General features: G+C 37.7%; 1 protein-coding gene across 1 annotated transcript in view; it reads left to right on the top strand.

The window, feature by feature from the left end:
* Positions 1–27,825, top strand: part of LOC311277964 (transmembrane protein 132C) — a 348,855-nt gene that overhangs the window by 195,520 nt on the left and 125,510 nt on the right. Inside the window, exon 3 of the mRNA XM_084388468.1 lies at positions 704–847. Within this exon, the coding sequence (XP_084244594.1) occupies positions 704–847 (144 nt within the window). The remainder of the gene's footprint in view (positions 1–703; positions 848–27,825) is intronic.

Here is a 27,825-nt window from a genome sequence, read left to right as displayed (position 1 = left end):
CTGTCGTGACCCACGTAAAATGGCGTTTGAAACAGATTTGTGGATTTTATGAAGACTATTTGTTTGAGATATAAAGTATTAGAAAGTATCTGATGTGAAAACTGAATCCTCTGACTTGAAAATCCCTCATTGAAGTAATGTATCTGAAGTGCTTAAAGCAGGCCGCGTTTATATTAGCCCTGTATAGATCTGAGGAGATTATCCAGAACTCAAGTGTTGGGCACAAAACCTGCTACAGGCTTTACTTAACTAAGAGAGCTCTTGAGCTGACAAAAATGAAAGCTTATGATAGTTTTAATCAGATGTCTGGTTAAATGCTCAATACAAACGTGGATTGTTCTCCAGTAAGTCAAGTGTAAGCCATAGAGGGACTAAAGCACTTAGTTGCAGGACTCACTCAACTCTGTATAAATCTCTTATTTAGTGTAATGCTGGGATTGATGACAGAGAGCGATAGGTCCTGTGGAGAACGCTCTGTACAAGTACTGTGTTATTGTGTTAATCTGCTGCCATGAATTAATTCTATGGCAATGAAAAGTGTTGTGTAATAACTGCTTTCAATTTTTTTGCATTGGCCCTTATGTATATTAAGATTATGCCTGATTCAACCATGTCAAAACTGCTTAAAGAAACAACTTTCTGAATAATACAGGCTTTTGTTCATTGATGTTCGTCTCTCTTTTTGTCTTTCTCTACACTACAGGGTGAAGTTAAAAGACGGAGTGGCGTTCCTTGGCGCCCGACCCAGTAACCCCACGCTCTGGATGGTTAGTCAAGATGTCAGAACAGAAGGTCACAGGATTGTGACCCTGCATTGTCGCCGTAAGGAGTCCAGCTATGGACAGAGGTCAGTTAACTTGCCCAAGTGCTAGCTCTTGTAATTTACTTACTGCGGTGTGCTATATAGTATAGACCAGCATTCTGTATGAGTGCTTTGTATGTTGTTGTTGCTTTGTTGGTCTCAGGTTCGTCCATTAGCATGTACACTCATTAGAGGCGTTTTTTTTTTATTATTATTTTGTTTATTATTTCACTGCAGACAGAGAATGAGGTCATATACAGTCTCCTTAAAATGTATTATGACACTTATGCTTAAATGTATGATGGTGTTTCTTCAATTATGGTAACTTTTGGTCCTGTGGACTTTTAAAAAATCTATAAAAAGAGTCTTGAAACTCTTTAATTGGTTTCATCTCAAACTCTTCACTGACGTTATCTCGATGGCAAACAAGTAAGCTACTGTAACTTTTGGAGAGAAGAAAATATTAGACCAAAATTGAAGGGCTGTCGTTTTTTTTTTTTTATCTTTGTTAACAATTCATATTTTTATGATGAATTTTTTTTTTTTGAAAATCTGTCTCTGGGACACGGGTAAAACAAATAGTAATAAGTAAAAAATAAATAATACAAATCAACTACTGGGACTTAAAAGTGTCCAATATTGGAGAAACACTGGTGATCTTTGCATTACATAGCAGAATAATGGGCTTTATTTTAATGGACTTCACACATCCTCCAAAATGACCTGGGGCTTGATTGAAAAGTGAAGTTAGTTCTGAGAAAAGCTCTTGCAGCATTTGTTTGCAGATGTCTTTTGGTTTAAGGTTTTGCATGTTGGATGTTTTACATCTTTAAGTATGATTTAAGTTGTCAAAAGTGTCCAAATCCTTTTTGGGGTCACTGTACATGTTTAATGTGTTTAAATAACGATTTCCCTCAACTCATCAAATAGTAATATTGGGATTAGGATAACTGGACATCAACAGAGATATTAAAGGAAGCAATTTAATGCCATGTGATGGACTTAAGAGTGTGCTTTGGAACATACTTTACTTTGAAGTAGTTAAAAGCGGAACGAAAATATATCCAGTGGATAATTAAAGCTGAAGTGCTTCATTTCCATTCTGTTAGTTTGACCAAGCGAAAATGCAAAAAAAATGCTGTTTTCAAATAGGTAGTGTAACATAAAAAAAGTAATACTTATTAAAAGTAATAAAAATAATTTTTCTGAGCTAGTTAGTATCAATTGCTTTTTACTTGAATAATAGCTGTTCTGCTTTTATGCCTGCTTGTGTATATTAATCTCGGCAGATAGGAACTAGTTAACAATGCATCTCCCTTTTCCCTTCCTGTTAGAATATTGAATCAGTGATCCAAGAACTTCGTCCAAAATTTGAGTCATCCATTTACGAATCTTATTTGCATGTTTAAATTAATCTGGAAAATAGGAAACCGTGTTGATGGATGCAGAAGTAAAAAACACACTGGTCGTAATTAAGTGTGGATTTGCAGTCTTTGTGTGTCACCATGCTCTTAATCGCATTTCTCCACAGATCTGGAAATAGTGTTAATGAACTGTGCTCTGTACTGACAGGTGTAATTTTCCGCATTAAAAGCAGTTTGGTGGAAGTCTGTAAACTTGAAAGATTAAGCCCAGCATTATCATGAAGCTCAGCTTGGCTTGCAGAAATAAACTGCCCTAGTAAACAGACCTTTTGCAACGCAGTACGCACCTTGTCTGTCTCATAAATTGAAGGTTTTCTTTTTTGGCTAATTTCACCAAAACTGAACAGTTTTAAAGGTACAAAATGTTTATTTTTCAAACTGAAGTAAAGGTTTTTCCCTCTTTGCCTGTGTGCATTTTTCTTTCACTTTCGAATTAGCAGCAATTGTTTGAATGGTGGGTTCATTATTATTCTTAATGAAAAACACAACAAAATAGTACAATGACAAACTCGCTTATATTAAACATAGAGCTTTTATTAACAAAACGAATAGGACGGCTTTAATAACAAAACGAATAAGCACGACAGGCTTATTCTTGTGGTGCGCTTGAAAGTGTGTGTGTGTGTAAATTAGAAGTGTTAGCTCCGGATGCTGCCACCTTCATCAGGCAAAGTTTACAGATTGCCTCATTAATGTTTGCAGGTTCTTTATTACAGGGTGGCCGCAGGTTCTTAAAAAGTCTTACAGGTTGTATCAGTGATTTCAGGGCCAAATTTTTTTTTTATCACATTCATCTAATCTTTCCTAATGATCCGCTAGCTGCCCGCCCCATAAGCATGCCGTCAAAAAAACGCGTCTCTGTAGGCAGCCTAGGCTCTGAGATCTGCACACAAAAACAATTGGTTTCACCAACCACTCAAAACCAAAACAAATAGTGTTCCAATCACCGACAGGGGGAGGGTGTTGTGAGGTTTTGAGCCAGCTTCTTCTTCAGCTCCGACTTCGCGTGCAGCCGTGCACAAGCACAAAACCTCACAACACCCTCCCCCTGTCGGTGATTGGTTGGAACACTTTGTTTTGGTTTTGAGTGTGATAATTTTTTTTGGGGCCTGAAATCACTGATACAACCTTTAAATAAATTTTTCCTAATAAAAGGCCTTAAAAAGTATCAAAATGTCTTAAATTCAGATTCAATGGGTCTTAAATATTTTTGGTCACATAATGTCCGTCAAATAACCAATGAAGCATCGAAACGCAAGAATTATTCTGATTTTACACAAACAGTGATTGATAATTGATTTCTGCCGCTGTGGGCAAGTGATGTAATCGATGTGCGGCTGAACACTGTGTAACACCGCTAACACAGACTATCGCAGCATGCCTAGGACTCAGACTACTAAGAATTAGTGTAAACAGCATACTAAAACATTAATGACCCAATACCGGTGCACTTTATTGGTTTGAGAAGCTGTAATTATGCCTGTCTTTAAAGGAACACTCCACCGTTTTTTGAAATAGGGCTTATTCACCTTCTTTCCTACATTTAGATAGGTGGGCAAATGCATTTTTGTCTCAGTGCATGCATTGTTTTAGTTTGACAGGGTCAGCGCTAGCTTAGCTTAGCATAATGAATGGAATCCTTTGTTGCCAGCTAGCATGTCCTGAGTAAAAGTGATATAAAAAATAAAAAAAACACCTAATTACTTCTTGTGGCCTGCGTATTCACAACAAGTACAAATTAGGGGTGCACCGAAATTTCGGCCGCCGAAAATTTTCGGCCGAAATGGCATTATCGGTTTCGGGCCGAAATAAAAAAAAAACAGCCGAAAACGTTTAACCGAAAATGAATGTCACCCGCCCCTCCCATCCGTGCGCAAGCGCTTAGGTTTCACTCACGGTCGAGCTGTTATCACGCGTCTGCCTATCAAAGATTAAGCATGTCAAAGGGCTGTCACTTATTGCACAATCGATCGGACCAACCAACACAAGTTTCGAAAACGAAAATAGGGAATCGATTTTAACGGCCGCGCGTCCAGCTCGTCACTACAGTATACGCTCGCAGCGAACGCGCGTCACACAGCAACTGCAGGTTCTGACACACACACACACACACACACACACATAGCCTATTTCTGCATAATATAGTGCATAATATGTAGCCTTCAGTAATGCTTTTCATTGATGTTATGGCAGTCCACATTGCTGACTTGTGCGCCCTCTTTACGGTCGTCCTAATGCCTGTTTAGTTGTCCGTGGATTTGCCTATATTTGGCGTTGAAAACGGATCAACGCCAAATATAGGCAATTTACTAACGATTCAATGAACACTTAGCCTATGTCTCAAAAATGTATGTCTCAGGATTTATTTTTCACAAAAGTGACAGCCCTATACGAGAGGACACCAAAGTTGCAATATGTAACATTTGTTCTGCAAAAATCTCAAAAATTGTGGATTTTTTTTGCACAACTTTTAAAAAACTATTTTATTTGATGGAACATAAAACTTGAAGAATAATATTATTTGGTATTATTATTTACATTTATTGTTAAAAATATTTTATGTTTTGTTATGTAACTGTTAATAAAATTTGATTATTATATTGTGATTTTTCATTTCAGATCCATTAAATTCAAGCAGTATATACGTTTTTAAAAGAAGCCATTTTCGGCTTCAGTTTCGGTTTTCGGCCAAGAGCATCCTAAATTTTCGGTTTCGGTTTCGGCCCAGAATTTTCATTTCGGTGCATCACTAGTACAAATAGTTAACACTAGGTGATTTCCTAGGCAGATATTGACTTGTATATTAAGGACTATATTAGGGGGAAGCACAGGCGAAGCACTGCTACTTGGGCGTGATGAGCCCAAGTAGCAGTGCTTCGCCTGTGCTTCCCCCTAATATAGTCCCATGTCAATATCTGCCTAGGAAATCGCCTAGTGTTAATCTGCATCGCTATTTGTACTCGTTGTGAATACGCAGGCCACAAGAAGTAATTAGGTGTGTTTTTTTTTTTATATTACTTTTACTCAGGACATGCTAGCTGGCAACAAAGGATTACATTCATTATGCTAAGCTAAGCTAGCGCCGACCCTGTCAAACTAAAACAATGCATGCACTGAGACAAAAATGCATTTGCCCACCTATCTAAATGTAGGAAAGAAGGTGAATAAGCCCTATTTCAAAAAACGGTGGAGTGTTCCTTTAAGATTTTTAGATACATTTGTGGTAATCCAGGGTCCCTTAAGATGGCCCTTCATTTAAAAACAAAAAACAAACAAATTTCTTTTAAATTTTGCTGCTTAGATTTTGACCATCTGTGCCACAAGCTATAACACAACACTAGCTGTGGACCCTACAAATTTGTTTTTAATTAGGCCTACTAGTAGCACAATTGGAATAAAAAACATTTTCCAGTGCATTCGATTGGAGATGTAAACACGTTATTAGATTAAAAACCAGAACTGAAAAGTTTTGCACATGTGCAATAACGTAGAAATGGCATAATGACATATGACACACGGATCAAGCTGTTGTTGTTGAATATAGTGTCATAAATGAGTGCGGGAATAGGGCATTTTTTACTTCTTGATAAATATAAACGGCACACAGCTTCATGTGCTCGTCATCTCCAAATTTGGAAAAATAGATAAACTCTAGAAGAAAAGAAGCAATGGTAAGATGATGGTTAGTATGCGCCAACAGCGGGGAAACTCTGTGCGCAACTCTGCATGTCAAAGATCAATTCCGATTTGAAACTTGTGATGTTTGGAACTCAAACGTGCACATCAACCCGATCACTTCATTTAGGATTCATGTGGTATTGCGCATCATGCTTATAATTATGGTAATCTTTCACCCAAAAATAAAAATGTCATCGTTATTCCAAACATTTGACTTTCTTTCATCCATGTAAAAAGAATATGTTGGCTGCTCTTTTACATATAAACTTGAAATATAGTATACAAGTCATGTGGACTATTTTTAATTTTAGGGTGCTGCCTCTATCATTCACTTTTATTATATGGAAAATAGCGGCCAAGATTTTCTCTGCAAATTCTCCTTTTGTGTTGCACAAAAAAAAAAAAAAAAGAAAGTCAGACGGGTTTGGAACAACATAATTGTGAGTAAATGATGACAAAATGATTTCCTAATGTAAGATTATCAAATTTGCAAAGTGTTGTTTGTACAAACTGTCCATGTATTATCTGTAAACCGAAAAACAATTTTTCTTCATGTAGTTCACGTTTCTGCATATAAACTCACAATATTTCAAATAGCTGTTAAACGTTGTGCTTAATCAATTCTTTGATGCCAAAGTCTAATCAATCCAGAAAAACTTTAAAGCAAAAATCACACAGACAAACAGAAATTTGCTTTCTCTTAATCTGACATTGAGGAACTGAATGGAATATTAACCGAGTTACGCAGCTGCCTTTGTAATAGGGAGTCCCTAGTCATGTCACATGACAAATTTCTGTTTAATCCAGTCTGGCATTGATCTAAGACCAAGAGTTTAGGGCTAAATAAAGCATGTTAGCTTTAATCTGGGTCTTTGGGGATGTCCAGAGCTCTAATCTCTCCATCTGGCGCAGGCACTTCTTAAAGACAAAGGAAGCACAACTGAGCTTACTGTGTATGATCCATTTCACTCTTTCATCTGGCTCCTTTTTCACTTTCCCTCACTGCTTCAGCTTTTTCTCTCCATCTACATCTTGTTTTTTTTCTACTGTTTTATTCTCTGTTAAATTCCAGCACATTTTATAGATATCCAGGGCCAAATTTACTAAACAGTTGCTTCACCTTTGTTTCATTCATTAACCACCCACAATGCAGTTTAAACAGACACGTTCTGCATCGCTATAATACTGTACTGTGAGTATTCAAATTAAGTCATTATCTTTTAAAAGAGATTTTCTAAAGAGCATGGCAGCAGTAATCAATCAAACAAAGATCAAATGATGGAGAATCGCTATATGGGAATATTAATCTAGATGCACCGTGTAGTCAAGCACACTTTAGGCATTTTAGCCATTTAATGCTGTATGTATCATGTTTGATGCATGGGTTAAAACATTATTAACATGATCAATTCTTTGTACACAATTTTACATCTTATACTTGATGTTTTTTTTCAGTCTTTATTGTAATGCACACATTAAAAATGATCATGGTAAATGATTGATTGGTAAATTAAATTAATAATTGAAATGAATGATAATTGATATTTGTGTTTTTATATACACAGCCTGCTCTGACATTAAAACCTCATATTTTCACAATAACAATGTTTTTGCTACTGTAATTTTATTGATATAAAATTAAATATTTATATTATTATTAATGTGATTATATTGCATACACTGCCATTCAGAAGTTTGGGGGTTGCTTTAATTTAAATGTTTTTGAAAGAAGTCTCTTATACTCAAAGGCTTCATTTATTTGGTCAGAAATACAGTAAAACAGTAATATTGTAAAATATTTTAAAATGTAATTAATGTGATGACAAAGCTGAAAGTCTTCAGTGTCACATAATTATGTTCATTGAAATGTAAATCTGTTGCAACATTATAAATATCATTGCTGTCACTTTTGATCTTGCTGGATCCATTGTTTTTGTCAAAAATGCATACTTAAAAGGTCCCTTTAATAACAGAAAAAATAAATAAGTAAATAGAAATGCTTCAAATTGAAAAGGCAGTGAAAAAATTCATTTTAGTTTTTTAGATGTTATAATCAGTAAATTACCATAAAAGCCTAATATATCAAAATGATCAATTAACCTAGACTCGGACCGACTCACAGAATTGGGCATTATGGTGTGCAAATTGCATTTCACACAGTTTTGTGATCACGTCTGTGCAATTTTCTTTAGTGACCAAGGCGCTAAAACAGCGCAGCACGTCCAAGTAAATTGCACTATCGGCAGAGACAATTTTTAGTAAATTCCCCCTGTCGTTCTCTCGTTCCATTTTCTTACTTCTCTCTCATCTCTTCTCTTTCTCATTACTCCAGTGTTGGATCGGTTTCCATCACCATGTCGCACCTGTCATTCAGTTTCTGCTTTCTTCAATATTCTCTTGCATTTTTTTTTTTTCATTTTCTTCATCACTGATGGGGGGACAAGGTCCTGGTGTGGATGGACGACGGGGCAGGTTGATCCGCTCCAGTTCCCACCTCTTTTCCTTTATTACATTTTCATGTTCTCTTCTTGTGGGGGGAAATTTGATTAGGCCTGCTATTACCTTCAGTGGGCACCTTTCACCCTGCCATTTATGAAAGGTGTAACTGGAGAATAAAAAATACTGACAGAAAGAGAGAGAAATACTGGGAAGAAATGAGATTGCATCTTGCATGCAGAGACAAAAAAGAATGGATGACACAAGGAAAAGGAAGAGAGAAGGGAAGCAGGATGTGGTTGTGTGTTTGTGTATAGTCAGCAGCTTTTGCTGCTGCTGTACAGGGTGTAGTGTGCCATGCACGTTTGTTGAATCTGTCTCTTGCATGGCAGCTTTCTGTTTGTGTGAGGAAGGTCAGCGGAATATTGAGTTTTGAACAAGAGTTCACCATCTCTCTCACTACTGAAGTTTGCCAGGGGCGTCCTGCAGACATGCGAAAACCTGCGCATACATAGCATAGACAGAGTTTCGCTTTGGTAAAGCTGAATCAAAAGCAGCATGTGTACCACAGAAAGCTGGATTTAGTACGAACTTTGAAGCTCGATGGCGAAGCTCGAGACGGTTTAAATGTTCTTAAACGAGAATACTAATTCTGGGAAACAAGACCGATTCCTTCCCTTTAACCTCATGATCTCCAAAACCTTAAAAATCATAATATTGACAGACTGTGCGATTCCGGCAATCCTATAAAGATCATTACAAATCACACTGTACGACATAGATCTTGGAAGAAATTATGTTTCATTAACAAAGTTCGGGACGAGCACATTCAAATCATTAAACCTAATGAAACACATGTGGAGCACATTCAGACAATCAAACCTAATTAGACACGAGTGGACCACACTCTGTTAATCAACCCAATCAACGAGGTAAGAGGTGTGTTTTATATATATATATATATATATATATATATATATACTGCAAACTTACCTCCGTTCGTTGACAGTTTAACAGCATCCCTCCACCACCCCATCTCCTCACTTCTAGTCCTAAATACTCTTACAACTCTTCCCCCGGACAGCACGCCAAATACGCATAATCTTTACTCTGTTTAATTGATGTAAGGGTGAACTCGTGAACTTGGGTACGACATGTATGTAGACTGTGCGATGATGACACCTATTGAATTGTAGGCTACGATGCAAGATGGTATAGAAGAATAACACGTCATCAGCATGCGCAAGATGAATCGCACTTTGGCAATTGTGGTTTTTATGTGGGCTGGAACAAGAGGAGAAAAAGAGAGAGGAGAATATGAATGCGGTCATGGCTAGGGGAAAGAGGCCAACCTGGCATGCTAATTTTGTAAATGGAGCTTCATGTAAGTAGTTTTACGTTTTAGTGCCATGTCGCGTTGATCAATATGCCATTTCATGTTGCATTTTTTTTTGACTAGTCAATAAACGTAGGCAATAGCAGCAAACACACTGTGAGATGATCATGCTAAATTTCTGACACTGTCAGAAAATTATCGCAGGCTATCTTTGGTCGCAAGATCGTGACAACGGCCGTCTTTGAACCTTTTTCACTGTACGACGTAGGACCACCGTTTAGGAACCATGACCACAGAAGTTGCCATGATTGGTCATCTTTCGTCTGGGACATCCCAAAATCGTACAGCGTGTACCAGGCATAATTCCCATTTGAGAATCTGTTTCAATCGAATTTAAAGGTGTGTCACGCCATGTCGTAATTACCGTAATAGAAATGCTTAATTTCTACAAGTAGAACGTCACATGTTGTCATCTCAAAAATATGGCAACTACAACAACATGAACACAGCATTTGTCACAATATGGAAGAAAAGCCGGTTACAATTTCTGGTTCATGCAGCCTTTAAAATAAGGCTGGGCGATATGGCAAAAATTTTTTTATTGATTTTTAATATGATATATAATTTAATAATGCTGCCAGCTTGAAGAGTATCCTGACAATGACTGAAGACTGGAGAAATCAGATGGTGCATTAATTACATTTTAGAATATAGTTAACAAAAATAGAATAACATAAACTTTTAACTGTGCAAACATACTTTTCCTCCCATCTCATATTTTTTCAGATACCATGATCTCTTATGGAATCCGTAGAACTTTACACTTACTTTGCTAGTTTTAGTTTGTTTATTTTTCAAATGAGGGTCCAGTTAACTCTTTTAACATTTAAAGTAGGACTGGGCGATAAACTATATCAATTCAACATCGCAATAAATAAAATTAATGTTGATAACGATGATAAGCTCTGGACATTTTTACTTGATTTGGATAACCCTACCAGGTTATGGCACAGCAGAAATAAACGCTACAACAGACAGTCATTCTGCAGGGAGATGGCGAGGGAAACGAAAGCAAAACCCTCCAAAGCTGAGGAAATCTTAAAAAAAAGAAAAACGTAACACTGAAATACATAGAAGTGGTTTGGGTTTCTCCAGCTCCAGAGCTTCTGTATAGATAAATGAACTAAATTAATAACTAATGATTTTTACAATGGAAATGAATCAACAACACTGATCTTACTTAAGCTGGACAATGACACATTTTCTTCTAGAGCTGCAACAAACTTTGTCGCATTATTTTGCTGTTATCACTGTAAAGTTGCTTTGAAACAATCTGTATTGTAAAAAGCGCTATATAAATAAAGGTGACTTGACGACTTTAAAGCGATGAAGCGCAGATTATAGGCCGGTTCACACAGAACATGTTTTTGCGGTTGAAAACGTGAGACAAAGGTCAAGCTCTTGAGACGTGTTTAAAAAAAAAAAAGTTGAACTACTTTTAACTTGAGCACTGTTTTTAGAACGCTGTGTCATGCACTAAACGCTACAAAATATGTGAGCGCAATGGTCAAACACATCAGTCTACCGCATGTTTACATAGAACAACAATGAAAAATTTGCACACTGGAATGAAAAAACGCATTTTGTGTGTACCAGTCCAGACGTTCTTTGGTCTTTTCAATCACATTAAAAGGTACCATCCTAGCGACAACACTTGAGAGTGCGAAAATACAGTTCAGTGTTAATGTGTATCATAATGACTGGTTTACAATGTTTACATTTTGCAATTTTTACTCAAATTTCTACCTATAAATCATTTCATAGATGTAAAACCAGTGCATAGTAAAACAATTTTTATCTCATAATAAACTTTTATATGTATAGGTTGTACCGTTTCAAATATCTTAGATGTTTGCTGCAATTATTTTAATAACAATGCAACCTAACATAATGTTTTAAGGCAGAAAACACAAAGTTTCTCTGAGTAACAGATTTTTGCGAGATAATGCAAAAGCACTGACATCATTCTTCTTCCCATCTCATTTTTTTCCCCATTACCATGTCCCTTTAGGGGTTCAATAAAATTCAGATTTCTGTTCAGTTATAATTATTTATACAATTGAATAACTATCATTAATTATTTTTATTGGTGCGCTGAACAGTCACTTTTATAATATACTTGTAAGTGGTTTAAGGTTAACACTAGTAATCAGTCCATGTAATCATCAGTAATCAGTTCATTCCAGTGAACCTGCCACAATCAATGTCAAGTTCATCACTGATTTGAGGTTAATCAAGTGAGATGACTGACTTAGGGCGTGTTCACACTTTGTATCTTTTTTGAAGCTGCCAGCGTCTGTTTTACATTATAATCTTATGGAGTAAATCGTGTTTTTTAAAACGCTTTTTTAAACGCCACCACCGACGTCTTTTTCTCCAGCTCATAGCGTCTTTTCAAGTTGAATAAAGTTCAACTTTTCTGAAAAAAAAAACAAACACCCTACGTCAAGCGCCTTTTTGACAAGTGAGACCTCTCGTTTCCATAACAAGAAAAATATGGCTATGAGTAATATAAAAATATATACACTCACCTAAAGGATTATTAGGAAGGAACACCATTCTAATACTGTGTTTGACCCCCTTTCGCCTTCAGAACTGCCTTAATTCTACGTGGCATTGATTCAACAAGGTGCTGAAAGCATTCTTTAGAAATGTTGGCCCATATTGATAGGATAGCATCTTGCAGTTGATGGAGATTTGTGAGATGCACATCCAGGGCACGAAGCTCCCGTTCCACCACATCCCAAAGATGCTCTATTGGGTTGAGATCTGGTGACTGTGGGGGCCATTTTAGTACAGTGAACTCATTGTCATGTTCAAGAAACCAATTTGAAATGATTCGAGCTTTGTGACAAGGTGCATTATCCTGCTGGAAGTAGCCATCAGAGGATGGGTACATGGTGGTCATAAAGGGATGGACATGGTCAGAAACAATGCTCAGGTAGGCCGTGGCATTTAAACGATGCCCAATTGGCACTAAGGGGCCTAAAGTGTGCCAAGAAAACATCCCCCACACCATTACACCACCACCACCAGCCTGCACAGTGGTAACAAGGCATGATGGATCCATGTTCTCATTCTGTTTACGCCAAATTCTGACTCTACCATCTGAATGTCTCAACAGAAATCGAGACTCATCAGACCAGGCAACATTTTTCCAGTCTTCAACTGTCCAATTTTGGTGAGCTCGTGCAAATTGTAGCCTCTTTTTCCTATTTGTAGTGGAGATGAGTGGTACCCGGTGGGGTCTTCTGCTGTTGTAGCCCATCCGCCTCAAGGTTGTGCGTGTTGTGGCTTCACAAATGCTTTGCTGCATACCTCGGTTGTAACGAGTGGTTATTTGAGTCAAAGTTGCTCTTCTATCAGCTTGAATCAGTCGGCCCATTCTCCTCTGACCTCTAGCATTAACAAGGCATTTTCGCCCACAGGACTGCCGCATACTGGATGTTTTTCCCTTTTCACACCATTCTTTGTAAACCCTAGAAATGGTTGTGCGTGAAAATCACACATGAAAACACTCCCTTAATGTTCCAAAGAATGTTCCATTGTGTTCTGATTGGTTAAAAAGCATGCGCTGGTCACCTGACTTTGGTTTCTAAGGACACCTATTTTAGTGATTTATCCAAAGAATAACATTTTCTGCATCTCCTTTGATTTTTGACTAAGGGAAAAACTCATGTGGAAACGACACGAGGGTGAGTAAATGATGACAGCATTTTCAGTTTTGGGTGAACTATACTTTTATGATTCTTTAATTTCTCTCTAATCGACAAAAGACCATGTAGATCAGGGTTTCTCAAACTCGGTCCTGGAGGGCCACTGTCCTGCACAGTTTAGCTCCAACCCTGATCAAACACACCTAGCTGTGAGTTTCTAGTGATCCTGAAGACATCGATAAGCTTGCTCAGGTGTGTTTGATCAGGGTTGGAGCTAAACTGTGCAGGACAGTGGCCCTCCAGGACCGAGTTTGAGAAACCCTGATGTAGATGATTCCACATGGGAGTGTCTCTGCGAGTACATGACCACCCTGACAACATTCTAGGACACTACGACCTCTCCAGCTAATTTAATGCAAATATATGATAGCGGGTCCTTAATGATTAATCTTTACATGTAAGAAAACTACATGTACAAGCAGTCACCCATGACCTCACCCATGCATAAAATGTCAGGTCAACTATTTTACTCTGTGTCCCAGAAAATGGAGAGGAGACATCTTGTGCTGTTAAGGCTCCCAGCTCCAATCGTTAAACAAAACTATTTTCTTCATCAACTCACTCCGGTTCCTCATCTGTCTCCATTAACTCTGCGCAGTTATTAGTGCCGTAATGTTCAGATAATTCACCACGGACAGTCAAAAAACACAGACCTGTGATGGCGTGCTGGCCTATTTCAGAGCCGCCGAACAGCACCACAGGGGATGATTACAGTAATCACGTCGCATTACAGTCGAATGAAAAGAGCACACAGGCTGACCATTTAAACCATATGCATCCTCAGGACAAAGAGTCGAGTTGTTGTCGTCGTCGCTTGAAACGAGGTAGTCGTGTTGTTCGTGATCAAGACTATGAGATCAGTTCACAGTCATAATTAGAAACTGCTGTATTTTCAGTCTTTTTCATTTATGGATGATTATTCAATTAGCAGCACTTTTGACTACTTGACATCTTCAAAAATGAATCTTCTCAAGCTGTGCTTCATCCATATTAAAACTAAAAACATGATAAAAATGTATCATGTACTGAAATAATGATGCGATCAAGGTCTTCGTCAACCTTCAAGTGGATTTTGGTAATATGTATGCTGGTGGGGATTTGTGATACTGTGCATGATAGAAATGCCATTTTTCTTTTTTGGACAGACTATTGGTTAAGCATCACTAACTAGCACTAACTTAACTTTGAACTTTCATTATTGCAAGATAATGTGTATAAATTTGGTCTTAGGGGAGCTTACTTATGTATATTAAATTATATTGCAGATACAAAATACAGTAAAACCCATAATATTGTGAAATATTATTATAATTTTTTCTATTTTAATATATTTCTAAATGTAATTTATTGCTGTGATGTTAAAGCTCCATTTTCAGCATCATTACTCCAGTTTTGCTCCAAAACATTGCTTTTTATTATTACAGTTGTAAAGCTGTGCAACTTATTATTTTGTGGTAACCATGATACTTTTTACAGGATTCTTTGATGAATGGAAGGTTAATTTTGAAATTAAAATCTAATTAGAAATCAATCATTTGAAATAAAATACCTTTGTAACATGGTGAATGCCATTACTTTGTCACTTTTGATTAATTTAATGCATCCTTATTGAATAAAAGCACAAGTTTTTTTCAAAAATGAAAAAAATAAAAATAAATCTTCCTGTCTTTTGACCGGTAGTGTATAAATGGCAGGGAGAAATTGGTTTGATATGGCAAAGTGAACATGAAAAAAAAAAAATGCCACTTTGAGTCAAAAAGGTTTCTGACCCCAGTTTTAGAGGACTGTTGACACTTCACACAACACCATAATAGTTCACACTTCAACAGCCAGAATTGGTCATCAGAGCCGTGAGAACACACACACAAACTCGCACACACTTTTTTCACACACTTCCTAGTCCATTTCTCCAGGAGAACAGCAGCACCTGACCTGGAGCAGGGATGATGTAAATTGTATCTGACAAAGCCAGTGCCGAGGGAAGCCATTTCTAGGCCCTATCTTCCTCCTCCTTTCCTCTCTCTCTCTCTCTCTCTCTCTCTCTCTCTCTCTCTCTCTCTCTCTCTCTCTCTCTCTCTCTCTCTCTCTCTCCCTCTCCCTCCATCCCTCTTTCTCCCTCCATCCCTCCCCTCCAACTCCAAACCACCTGTTGCTCTCCGTAACGGCTTCCCATTTTCAGGGCTGTGCTTGTCTTCAAGGAGATTGCTTTATCCACAGGTCCCAGATAAAGTAAATTGCCTTTGTATGCTTTTGAATGCATGGCATGAGAAACCCTGGAGGGAAATATGATCAGAAATGAGCACCGAAAGCAACACATGCAGATATGCAAACACACACACACGCACACACACACACAGACTGCAGACTACTGCGCATGCAAGCGTGCGTACGCCATGCTGGGTCCATTTTAATCAGCAGTTTATTTTGATGCCACATTGATAATACAGCTCACAGCAGGCCCAAACACACACACGCAGGTGTTTTAAACATCTTTGATTGAAAAAGTGGATCAGCAATGAAAATGAGGTGGACGTTCTTTGACTAATAGACTACATGGTTGTTGTTGTGGATTAACATACATTTTAGTTCTCAGAAAACTGAAAGAAATGGACTGAACCTTTTTGTTTGTTGTACAGTGAATACAGTGAACTACAACCTGTCTGATGCACTTGGACAATATTTAGCATTCATATGATTGGACATTTTTTTGAAGTGGAACAATATATAGTGTCACAATATATCGCTACACAAAAATGCATCAACATCATGTATAGTGGATAGTGACAATATGTATTGTGTATAATTCGCCCAAAATGAAAATTTGACAGAGTTTTAGTGTCAGCACTACATCATCAAACTACTATATATAATGTTGAATATAATGTATATTACTGCAATGGGGAATATTTGTAGGTCCTGATAATGCCAAATGTCTTATGTTACCAGTAAAAAGGCCTTCATTATTTAAAATATATCTTGTCAGTGACAGAGTGCAAGCATATTTGTCTAAAATTATTCTGTATTTTCAGCTTCAGAATCATCAATATTTTTATTCTGTTGTCACCATTGTCCTGTGCATTGGGTTAGGTCCAATCATTTACACCCCCAATGCAGTAAAACAAATTTGTTAAACTTTTATCAATATGTCTTGGCGTATCGCAATAATATCGTATCGTGAGTTCAGTATCGGGATATGTATCGAATCGTGACATGAGGGTATCATTACACCCCTAACATTTTCATGATGTCACAATTCTGCGCTCATGGGAGTCACTTCAAAGATTTTACATACCTGACATTATCAAGAGTTGCGAAAGGTAGTCAGTGGAAGGACAGTGATGTGTCAGAGCTCATAAGTATTACAGTGACAGTTATACAAGCAGAACACGAGGGCTCATATCATAAATGTTTAAAAACTGCTCTCTTTTCACATCCTCCTCTTTCTTTTTTATATCGCACGCGCTTAAATTCACTGGCTTTGGCGGCAGATCACACCAGAAATTAATGCGTAATCACTTACTTTAATGTTTTCTGTGTTTACTTCTCTATAACAGCGTGCTGCGTGACGTTTTCTATCGTTCTTTTGCGCTTCAGGGGCAGTTCAGGACCATAATCTGTTTTCACTAGAATATTATATTTGCCACATTTAAAACAACAATGTGAACAGCTATACAAAAAAAAAAAAAAGATCAGAGCAATAAATCAGAATTGAGCACTAAGACTTGCAGTGTGAACGTACTACTGTAGCCTATAATTCATTGATTTATATATCTATATAATATATATTTATATTTTATAGTTTTATAGTAATTTTATAGTTTATCTTGTTTTCTACAGAATGAACCATAATGTGCCTGAGGCATGGGTACGATACTGATCCATATGAGAGAGAATGCATCATCTGTAGCACATAGTGGTATGGTATGTATTTTAATATATGTGGGATTTTTCGATTAAGGGAACTTTTCTGTCGCCAGAATGATTTGAATTAAAAAAAAAATTATTAATAAACATACTCGTTTTTGTACTCGCATCGCACCGTGAATTGTGGTCTGATGCATTTCACATCAATGTTACATTCCACAAGAAATATTTTTTTTGTATGCAGATTGTGATTGATTACCATATTTTTAAATAACAACTGAATATACCTATTCCTCTCTCTTATTTGTGCCAATGTTTGATCAATACATGAGCCTAAGGTTGCTATAAAAACGTCTTTACCATGTCCGGACATACACACACACACACACACACACACACACACACACACACACACACACACACACACACACACACACACACACACACACACACACACACACACACACACACACACACACACACACACACACACACCCTCACAAATATCCTATTACTTTTGCCTTAATGCTGATGTATTTAGACTCTGTTGATTTTCCATTCGGTTTCAGCGGATGCAGATTGTGATTAATGCCCGCTGGTGGAGCAGGCTAACTCGCAGGAAGAATATGTAAATGTTTGTCATTAAGTTCACTTTCTTTAATTAGTCCACAGATTTCATGACCGAATGCCTCCACAATTACAAATCAATGTCTCATTTCTGTGGCAAGCCTCCCGGGTACAACGTGTGCGTGCATCTTTGGTTGTTCCGCTGTGTGTGTGTGTGTGTGTGTGTGTGTGTGTGTGTGTGTGTGTGTGTGTGTGAGAGCGCTTATCTGCAGACATCAAAGTCTTTTCTATTTTCATTCTAAGCTTGATCAGTCAAAATGATACATTTACCCTCCTTTACATCCTTTTCCTGATCGAAAACGTCGGAACATTTTCCTGTTATTGCTGACAAACAAGCCTGTGTGTATAATTAAATCAGTAGTAATTTGAAAGGAAACTCATTAGCGTTAAAAGCAGGAGAAAGTAAAAGTGCTTTGCACAACCTCACCTTCACAGATGAAAGGCTTCTGAGGGAGAGCAAAGGGTGGAAAAGCAATAGGAAGAGTGACACTACGAATAACAAGCTGACATGTAAAACTATAGCTGTGTGCGTTTACCCTATACTAATATGAATCTTAACTAAACTAAGTGATCTAAGCAGCCTTCTCCAGTTGTTCCTCAGATGTTAGCAGCCATGCTTACTTAGGTGTGTGTTGTTCACACTGAGCTTGAACAAACTGGCAGCTTTACAGGCCTCATGTGTGATTACTACAAGCTTGTAAACAAGAATGAAACGGCTTGTCTAATCACAGGTCTTGCTGTTCATTGCGCTTTCAGACTTGTTAATGCTTTATTTGAATCATCCCTTGTGTCCTCTTAGTAGCCTGTTGCATTGCTGCAGTTACGAGTGGAAGCCTGAACAGTGGTTTATTGCCTCTAGGAGTTGTAGAGATGATGTTTGTTTGTCCTTTAAAACACTAAACTGTAGTTAATAATTTAACTTTTTATAAAAATAGGTAACACTTTAGTGTGATGCTCCCCAACAGACATTCTACTATAAGTAACTTTGCAACTACATGTCAATTTATTCTACTAACCCAAACCTAACTACTAATACTTTAATGAGAGTTAGTTGACATGTAGTTGCAAAGTTACTTATAGTTAGTAGAATGTCTAAAGTTGACCATCGAAATAAAGTGTAACTGAAAAATAAGCTTGATTTTCTTTTTTTCTTTTATTATTATTATTGTTTTGTGTGTTTGTGTGTGTTTCCAGCTTAAGCTCTAGCAAGACTTAATATCAAGACTTGTTTCAGAAATGTCTTGATGTCATTTTGCTTCTCAAATAAATGTGCATTACCATTCAAAAGTTTGGGGTCAAAGACTAATTTTATTTTTGAAAGAAATTGCAAAAAAAAAAATTACGCTCGTTTGAAGTGGTTTTTGACTTGTGCGAAAAATAGTTAATGCAAATAATGAGAGATGGAAACGCATTTGCCGAATAAATTCTGACGTAGTGAACATTAAACCAACGTGACTAATTGGCTGTTTCCGCTAATGGTGTTTTATTTATTGTTGGTTACTAGGTTACCAATACCACCGTCATCCGCTTAACGCACCTAATTCGCATTATTATTTTTTTATAATATTTTTTTTGCGAACTTTGAAATGAACCCAGCTTCTGAAGACCGAAGTAATATTGCTGAAAATTCAGCTTTGCCGTAACAGGAATAAATTACATTTTTAAAATAGAAAACAGTTCTTTTAAATTTTACTCTTTCAAATAAATGCAGCCTTGGTGAACATAAACATAAAAAGTGTAATATTTAAAGGATAATGTGATCAGAAGACTGACAGTATATTATCTCACTTATTAAACTGTTGCTTACCAAAATAACTGAAGAGATGGACATTAAATATTGATTTTAGAAAATATTATGAGATTGATGTGAGATGAATGCATAGTAATATGAGAAATATGGAACCAGCATTATGTACTGTAGAACAGAACTGCAGTATAAAACATGGAACACATGGAACAGAACTAATGGAGGAGATTATTTGTCAGGGACAACAGTCAGTAATACAGAAATGTATGGAAGACATTCCACTTTCTTACATCATTCATAAAGGGCCGTTCACTGTTGTTTATTATTAAGTGTTCTTTTTCGACCGTTGTATCCTGTTTCAGGAGTCTTTGCTTCCATTGGTAGTTGATGTATCACATCGCTGAGCTTTTGCATAAAATTAAACTCAACTTTGTTGCTTTGTCAATGGTCGCAGTCAGTCATGAAGCCTCAAATCGACAATTCTTAATGAAAATGAATGACTTCCGGCACTTTAAGTTTACTCAACATGTCAGCTAACTTTTTAGCCACTGCTATAGACTTTTGCCAACACGGTGCCTTGATTGCAGTTTATTGATTTAAAACCTGAAAAAAACCCTCATGATTATTCTGTTATTCAGTTTTGCTGTTTTTTCCCTCTTTCCTTCTCATTCTTTGTGCTCACACAGTGCTGACTTGTAAATACCATAATGCTGTGGGCTACATTTATACTTATTTGTGTCTTAGACCCAATGACGCATGAAAAGCCATTAGTTGATCAATCAAAAAAAAGAGAAAGAAAACATGCAGACGGGAATTCACTAAGAGTGAATAATAGAAGATAATAATACAAATTTTATAACGAATCGTACATTCAAATATCAAAGACCTGTAACTTGTATCATGCAAATGTGGAGATCCACAGTGTCAGTCATAAGCCCTATATGGACGGTGCTGGTTTTCTAAACGACGTTTGAGTTACACTTTATATAACTCGACGTTTATGATTTAATCTACCGATTTGGACGGGACTAACATCTCTGTGTTTATTATAGAAGTGGGAGTGTTACAGAAGGTCATGTGCATTATGCATGACGTATATGTCTTATTATTTATTGATGTAATTTTAATTTATTATAAAAAACATTGAAGTAAACTTCACGAGTTTATAGAGGTGGCTGTTTATAATAAACCCACATAAGCGAGCAGCAAAATCTAGACAAGCATCTTACTCTTCATTGATTTTAAAATAGATAGCCTTTGCTGTTTCTGCGATTTGGCTCTATTTATTTTCTAATTGTATTTTTTCATTGGATACCATCCATATTGAAATGAAATGAAAGCATACTGAAGATCGGTGCACAAACGACAGCTCAGGTAGGTCAAAAACACATGAGGAGAAGCGTTAGGATGATACGACATCAGCAATCACAGACATTCGTATTCGGACGGGATTAGATTTCTCAGAGGACAGCTGAGTTCGCCGAAAAACAGCAGGTAATTTGCTCTGGATTTTTTTTTTTTTTTTTTTTTACTGAGGTTGTGTGAGAAAAAACTGACTTGGCAGATTCAAACAGGACTAAAATCTCAAAGTACATCTGTGAAACACCATTTTCTATAACTTCCCCCTGGAAAACTAATCCCGTCTGAATAGGTCTATATTCTATTAAAGGCCTGCCAAAACAGTCATATAAATTATTATTATTATTATTAGTAGTAGTAGTAGTAGTAGTAGTAGAAGTAGTATTGACAAAGGATTTCTTATAGATATCCTATTTGGAGGGTCTGGCACCCCCATCAATTTGAACATTGTTTTACTTTTTCTTTTTTATTGCAGGACTGCTTTCTGTTGCAGTGATATCACAAAGTTAATTGTTCTAGGAAAACTGTGTTGACTTCTGTGAATAACAATGACTTAATTTAAATATGCATTGTGATAAACTAGCTCAGATTCTGGCATTGCAGTACAAACACCTGTGTTTTGTTCACTAACCACACAGAATATTTAGTGAATAAAACAGGTATTTGTACTGCAATGTCTCACACAACAGTGACACAACTGTTTAGTCGTTTTTATTAGCAGCGCACTCCATAATCATCATGGGATGTGTGGGACTTTGCATTAACAATGAGACAACATGCACAGTCCCGCGTGATGGCAAGACACACCAAGGTCATCTCAGTCCGTTTTTATAACTATCATTACTGTCTGTAATAAAGGGAACTGTAATCTGTCTTTGTGATGAAGACAACGATGAACAAACCTCCCCGACGAATCTCTGCCAGGGCAATTTCAGTCTGATTGGTTACCTTGCTGGCTACTGAGAATGCGGCATCTAATTGGCTATTATTACTGGATAAATTACATGTTCAGCAGCGCTGTTCTTCTTTTTACAGTTTATCCCCTCCTGAAATGGGCCGCCCGCTCGAACAGAGGCCTGAACCACCCAATCTCCGGTTTATTTGACAGGGCGATAGTTAACCTTCCCCTGCTATTCACTTTGTGCTTTTAGTTCTTTTCACTTGGTTCTTGTGGTTCAGTCATTGATTTGATGCTCAGGAGGGCCCCAGTCAATGAGGCCTTGTGTATGCCTTCTCGGTGTTGCCATGCCTACTGAGGTTGAATTCAGACGTGCTCTGTCATTAAGGAAGGACACACTTTTCTCTCTCTCTTTGTCTTTCTTAACCCAACTGTTTTTCTTCTACCACAATCTGTCAGCTATCATATAATTTTTTTCCCCTCTCTCAGCTGGAACAGGAGCAGGGAATACTGCAGTGCATCTCTCTCTCTCTCTCTCTCTCTCTCTCCCTCTCTCTCTCTCTCTGCGTGTTGGGAGTTTTTGGGGTGAGGTGTTGAGTGAGAACTGACCTGCAAAACCCTTTTTTTTCTTTCTTTTTTCCCCTCCTTTTTTTCTTGTCTTTTCTTTTTTCTTTTTCACTTTTTTTCACTTTTTTTTTCTTTCCTTTTTTGCATGTTCTGACAGTTTGTTTGTTTTTTGGTAAGCGGTTAATTTTTGAGCGCAACTAAGTTGCGCGATAGGATGGCGTCTCAGGAGACGCCATCTCTATCTTTGCAGCATGGTGTGCGGTGTGTACCTGATGACGGTGTTATGGTAGAGGACGTTCTCGTGGCAGTGGGAGATGAGGTAGGCTTTGAAAGTATTATTTATGCCTCCCGAATGAATAAAGCGGTTGTTGTATTTGTTAAAGAGAAAAACACTGCTTGTAGGTTGATTGAAAATGGTATTGTCATACGTGATAATTTTGTGCAGGTTACTCCGCTTTATGCACCTTCTAGTAAAATCATTATTTCAAATATTCCGCCTTTCATTTCTAATGAGGCGTTGGAATGTGAATTAGTGAGATTCGGTAAGTTTGCTAGCGAGTTCAGAACGATTTCTTTAGGTTGTAAACATCCGTCTTTAAAACATGTTCAGTCTTTTAGAAGACAAGTGTATATGTTTTTGGACTCTCCAGAAAATACTTTGGATGTTTCTTTCCGTGTTAAGCATGAAGGGAGATCTTATATGGTTTATGCAACTACTGGCAACTTGCGATGTTTTGATTGTGGTGACATAGGGCATAAGAGGATTGCGTGTCCACGCAAAGAGCACGGAGGAGCGAAACAAATAGTTTCAGAGGGGGAGGTTGATGCTGTGATCATCTCAGTTGATAATGAAATCGCAGGTCCTTCTGGGTTACAGTCAGATACTGGTACAGTAGCGCGTGTCATCTCTGAGCCAGTGTCTGCGGTGCCAATACAGTCAGCTGAGTGCAGCGCTAGTGACGTTACTCGTAGCGGGAATGCCGAGAACGCCGTAGCTGGAACTTGTGTTATTGTACCAGGTATCAGCAACGTTGAGCAAAGTAACTATAATGGTGAGGAATCTGATGAAATTAATCCGAGTGGGTTATTAACTTGTATAGGTAATGATAGTATTGATGCCATGTCTGATGATACAGATTCAATTGACATTGAGGGCTCACAGGGAGATCTTCAAAAGGAAATTTCCTTATATCCCCTTGAGGAAATAAATCACTTCTTGGATGATACTTTTGGCAAACAGGTGAATGTTAAAGACTTTTTCCCAGACATTGAGAAGTTTGTTAGGTCTGTTACAGTTCTTCAAAAAGCAGTTGGTTTCGATATTCTGAGTGAAAAGAAGCGTTTTCGACTAAAGAAGCATCTTACAGTGATAAGAAAATGTAAGAAAGGAAAAAAAAGTTCTTAAACTGATCAGGAATGCATCACATGGGTTGCTTCTCTTTCTTTCTTTTTCTGTTATGTCTGTCTTTCCTCCTCTTAAATACATGTATGGATAATTTGAGGGTGGGCTCCATTAATGTTAATGGTGGTAGGGATAGACATAAACGTGATTTGTTATTAGAAAGTATACAGATAAAGAGATTAAATGTTGTATTACTTCAGGAAACTCATAGTGATGTAGATAATGAAGCCGATTGGAAAATGTGCTGGAAGGGGCAACAGATACTTAGTCATGGGACAAATTTTAGTGCAGGTGTGGCAATTCTTTTTTCTCCAGAAACTAGAGTTAATATTTTAAGCTCTGAAGAAGTTATAAAAGGTCGTCTTGTCTTAGTGAAGGCTGAAATTGAAGGTTTTCTTTTTTGTTTCATAAATGTGTATGTACCGAATGTGGGACATGAGAGAATCACATTTTTTAAGATTTTAAGTGGAATATTGAAACAGTGTCACAATAATGATAATGTGATAGTTGGGGGAGACTGGAATTGCACAGAAAATTTTACCATTGATCGAAGTTCTGAGGAACCTCATATGCAATCTTCCATTTACCTGTCTAAAATAGTAAAAGAAGCTGAACTATTAGATATGTGGAGGATTAAACATAATACTGCCAGACAATATACTTGGGTAAAAGTATCTGATGATAGAGTAAGTGCTGCCCGTTTGGACAGAATCTATATATCTAAATGTTCTAGTAATCGGGTTGTTGAGTGCTCAATTTTTCCAGTGGGGTTTTCAGACCATCATATGGTTTTAATGTCATTGGTGTTATCAAAGTCTTCAAGGAAATCTTCATATTGGCACTTTAATGCCAAATTATTACAAGATGTTAACTTCTGTAAACATTTTAAAGTTTTCTGGGAATGTTGGAAAAAAAAAAAACATACTTTTGAAAATGTAAGACAATGGTGGGAAATTGGAAAAACACAAATACAAATGTTTTGTCTGCAATATACAGTTAATTCCACAAATATGATAAAGAAAGCTATTCAAACTCTTGAGAGATCCATAGATTCAATAGAGAAAGATTTGTTGGATAGACATGATCCTGGTTTGTCTCATTGTTTACAACAAAAAAAGAGTGAGTTGGGGTCCTTTTTAAATGAAAGGGTGAAAGGAGCCTTGGTGAGGTCTCGGTTTATTGCAGTAAATGAGATGGATGCCCCAAGTTCATATTTTTTTAACTTGGAACGTTCAGTAGCACAGCACAAACAAATGGCCTGCCTCCGTCTGCCCGATGGAAGGGTCACCACTGACATTGCAGAAATGCGTCATCATGCAGTGGACTTTTATTCCTCTTTATATACTGCAGAACATTGTGACTTGGACTGTGCTGAGCAGTTATTTCAAGGCCTTCCTAAATTGGACTCTGATTCTAAGACTGCCTTGGACTCTTTTTTAACGTTTGAGGAACTTTCATCTGCTGCCACACAGCTCAGCTCGGGGCGCTCCCCTGGTGTTGATGGGTTGACATCAGAGTTCTATAAACACTTTTGGGACCTTCTTGGTGTTGATCTTTTTGAGGTTTTCTGTGAATGTTTCAAAGATGGATTTTTGCCTGTCACATGTCGTCGTGCCGTTCTTTCTTTGCTTCCTAAAAAGGGAGATCTGTCTTTGTTAAAGAACTGGAGGCCTGTTGCCTTATTGACCACGGAATACAAGATCTTGTCAAAATGTCTTGCCAATAGGTTAAAGAAATACGTACACACAATAGTGCATAAAGATCAGACATATTGCATACCAAATAGGTCAATAATGGATAATTTGTTTTTAGTACGAGACATTCTAGACATTTGTAAAACATTTAATTTAGGAGTTGGATTAGTTGCCCTAGATCAGGAAAAAGCTTTTGATCGGGTAGATCACAGTTATTTATTCAACTTACTTAAAGTTTTTGGGTTTGGGGAAGGCTTTTTAAATTGGATACAACTCCTTTATGCTGGCGCTTCGTGTATGGTAAAAGTTGGGGGCGGTTTGAGTAAACCAATTTCTGTTCAAAGAGGAATACGGCAAGGTTGTCCATTGTCTGGTTTGTTGTACAGTATTGCTATTGAACCTCTACTTTTTAATTTAAGAAAGACTTTAGGTGGGTTTTCAATACCAAATGTGACTCAGAATACAAATGTCTCTATTACTGCTTATGCTGATGATGTGACTGTGTTGGTTAGCGGTGGGCAAGATATTACTGCTCTGTCTGAAGTCCTTCATTTATATGAGAAGGCTTCATCAGCAAAGGTAAATTGGGACAAAAGCGAGGCTTTTTGGGCAGGTCAAGATCCTTTACACGTTTTGCCATCACTGCCAGGGAAGCTTAATTGGGGCAAAGCAGGGTTAAAAGTTTTGGGAGTTCATTTTGGTTCAAACGACTTTCAGAAGTTAAATTGGGAGGGTGTAATGGAGAAAGTATGCACCCGATTGTCTCGCTGGACTTGGCTGCTACCCAAGCTATCCTACAGGGGGAGAGTCTTGATTGTCAATAACTTGGTTGCTTCCACATTATGGCACAGATTTAATGTGTTACAACCACCGGCTGGATTAGTGCAAGAAGTACAAAGAAAGTTGGTGAACTTTTTCTGGTCCGGACAACATTGGGTGCGCTCATCTGTACTGTTTCTTCCGATGGCAGAAGGAGGCCACAGTTTGGTGGATATCAGGTCCAGGCTAATGACATTTCGTTTACAAGCTGCCCAGAGACTGTTATACAACAATGACAGCGCCTGGTTTGACACTGCAGTGGCACTTTTGAGAAGAGCTGGTGGAATGGGACTTGATAAGCATTTGTTTCTGATGAAGCTAGAAGAGACTGAGCTTTTAGATCTGACTCCTTTCTATAAATCTGTTCTGGAAGCCTGGAAAGTTTTTGTATTTTCAAGATCACCTGAAGCGCCTGCGGGGATGTGGCTGTTGGAGGAGCCATTGTTTCTTAACTCTTTCCTGCCTTCGAGACTTTTGTCCTCAGCCTTTCTGCGTGCGCGTCTACTGTCTGCTGGGTGCACGAAGCTGGGGCATTTACTACACACCAGTGTGGAATCCTTGGGCAGGAAAGCTGGGGTTAAGTCAACAAGAGTATTACAAAAGCTCATCACAGAGGTGATTGGAGAACTGGATTTTAACTATCGTTCTTTCTTGGACAATCCAGCTATAATAGATGAATGGAGAAGTGGATGTGAGTATTGTTTCCCCTTTCTGACTGTAAGAGCTGCGGTGGGGGACTGGCAGGAAGAGAGGAAAGGTCTATTGTCATTCAGAACTCCACAAATGGATGGATTTGAGTCAGTGGGAAAGAAAGCCCTTTATGTCACCTGTGTAAAGGTGTCTAATTTACTTTCTTTGACTGGGGTTCTTTCGACGAAATGGACAGAGGTTTTTGGCACTGACTCTTCCCCTAAAGGTAGTTGGCGTATCCTGTACAAACGTCCGATTGACCAGCGGACTGGTGACCTCCAGTGGAGGATTGTACACGGATCTATAGCTACAAACAGACATGTGGTGCATCTTGATCCTAGTGTTAGTGCGGGTTGTCCTTTTTGTGTAGAGACTGAATCTGTCTTTCATTTGTTCATGCAATGTACAAGGTTGATGGACTTGTTTTCATTGTTAACAGAGTGGGTTACATCTTTGGGTGAAACTTTTTCTTTTCAGTTGTTCATCTTTGGTCCAAAGTACACCGTTGAGCAAAAGAATGTTTTGGTTTTACTCAATTTCCTATTTGGTAATGCAAAATTAGCCATCTGGAAAACTAGAAAAAATAAGATATTAGGACAAAGTGCAGTAAATCCAATTTTCATGTTTTTGGGCCTAGTGGGTTCTCGTCTCAGAGTGGAATATGCGTACTATAAATTGGTTGGGCGTTTAGAGTGTTTTATGGAAA

Source organism: Rutilus rutilus, assembly GCF_951802725.1.
Source record: "Rutilus rutilus genome assembly, chromosome: 19".
In the NCBI taxonomy this organism is placed as follows: domain Eukaryota; kingdom Metazoa; phylum Chordata; class Actinopteri; order Cypriniformes; family Leuciscidae; genus Rutilus; species Rutilus rutilus.
The sequence above is the reverse complement of the archived record's forward strand: the minus strand, read 5'-3'. Positions and strand labels throughout refer to the sequence as shown.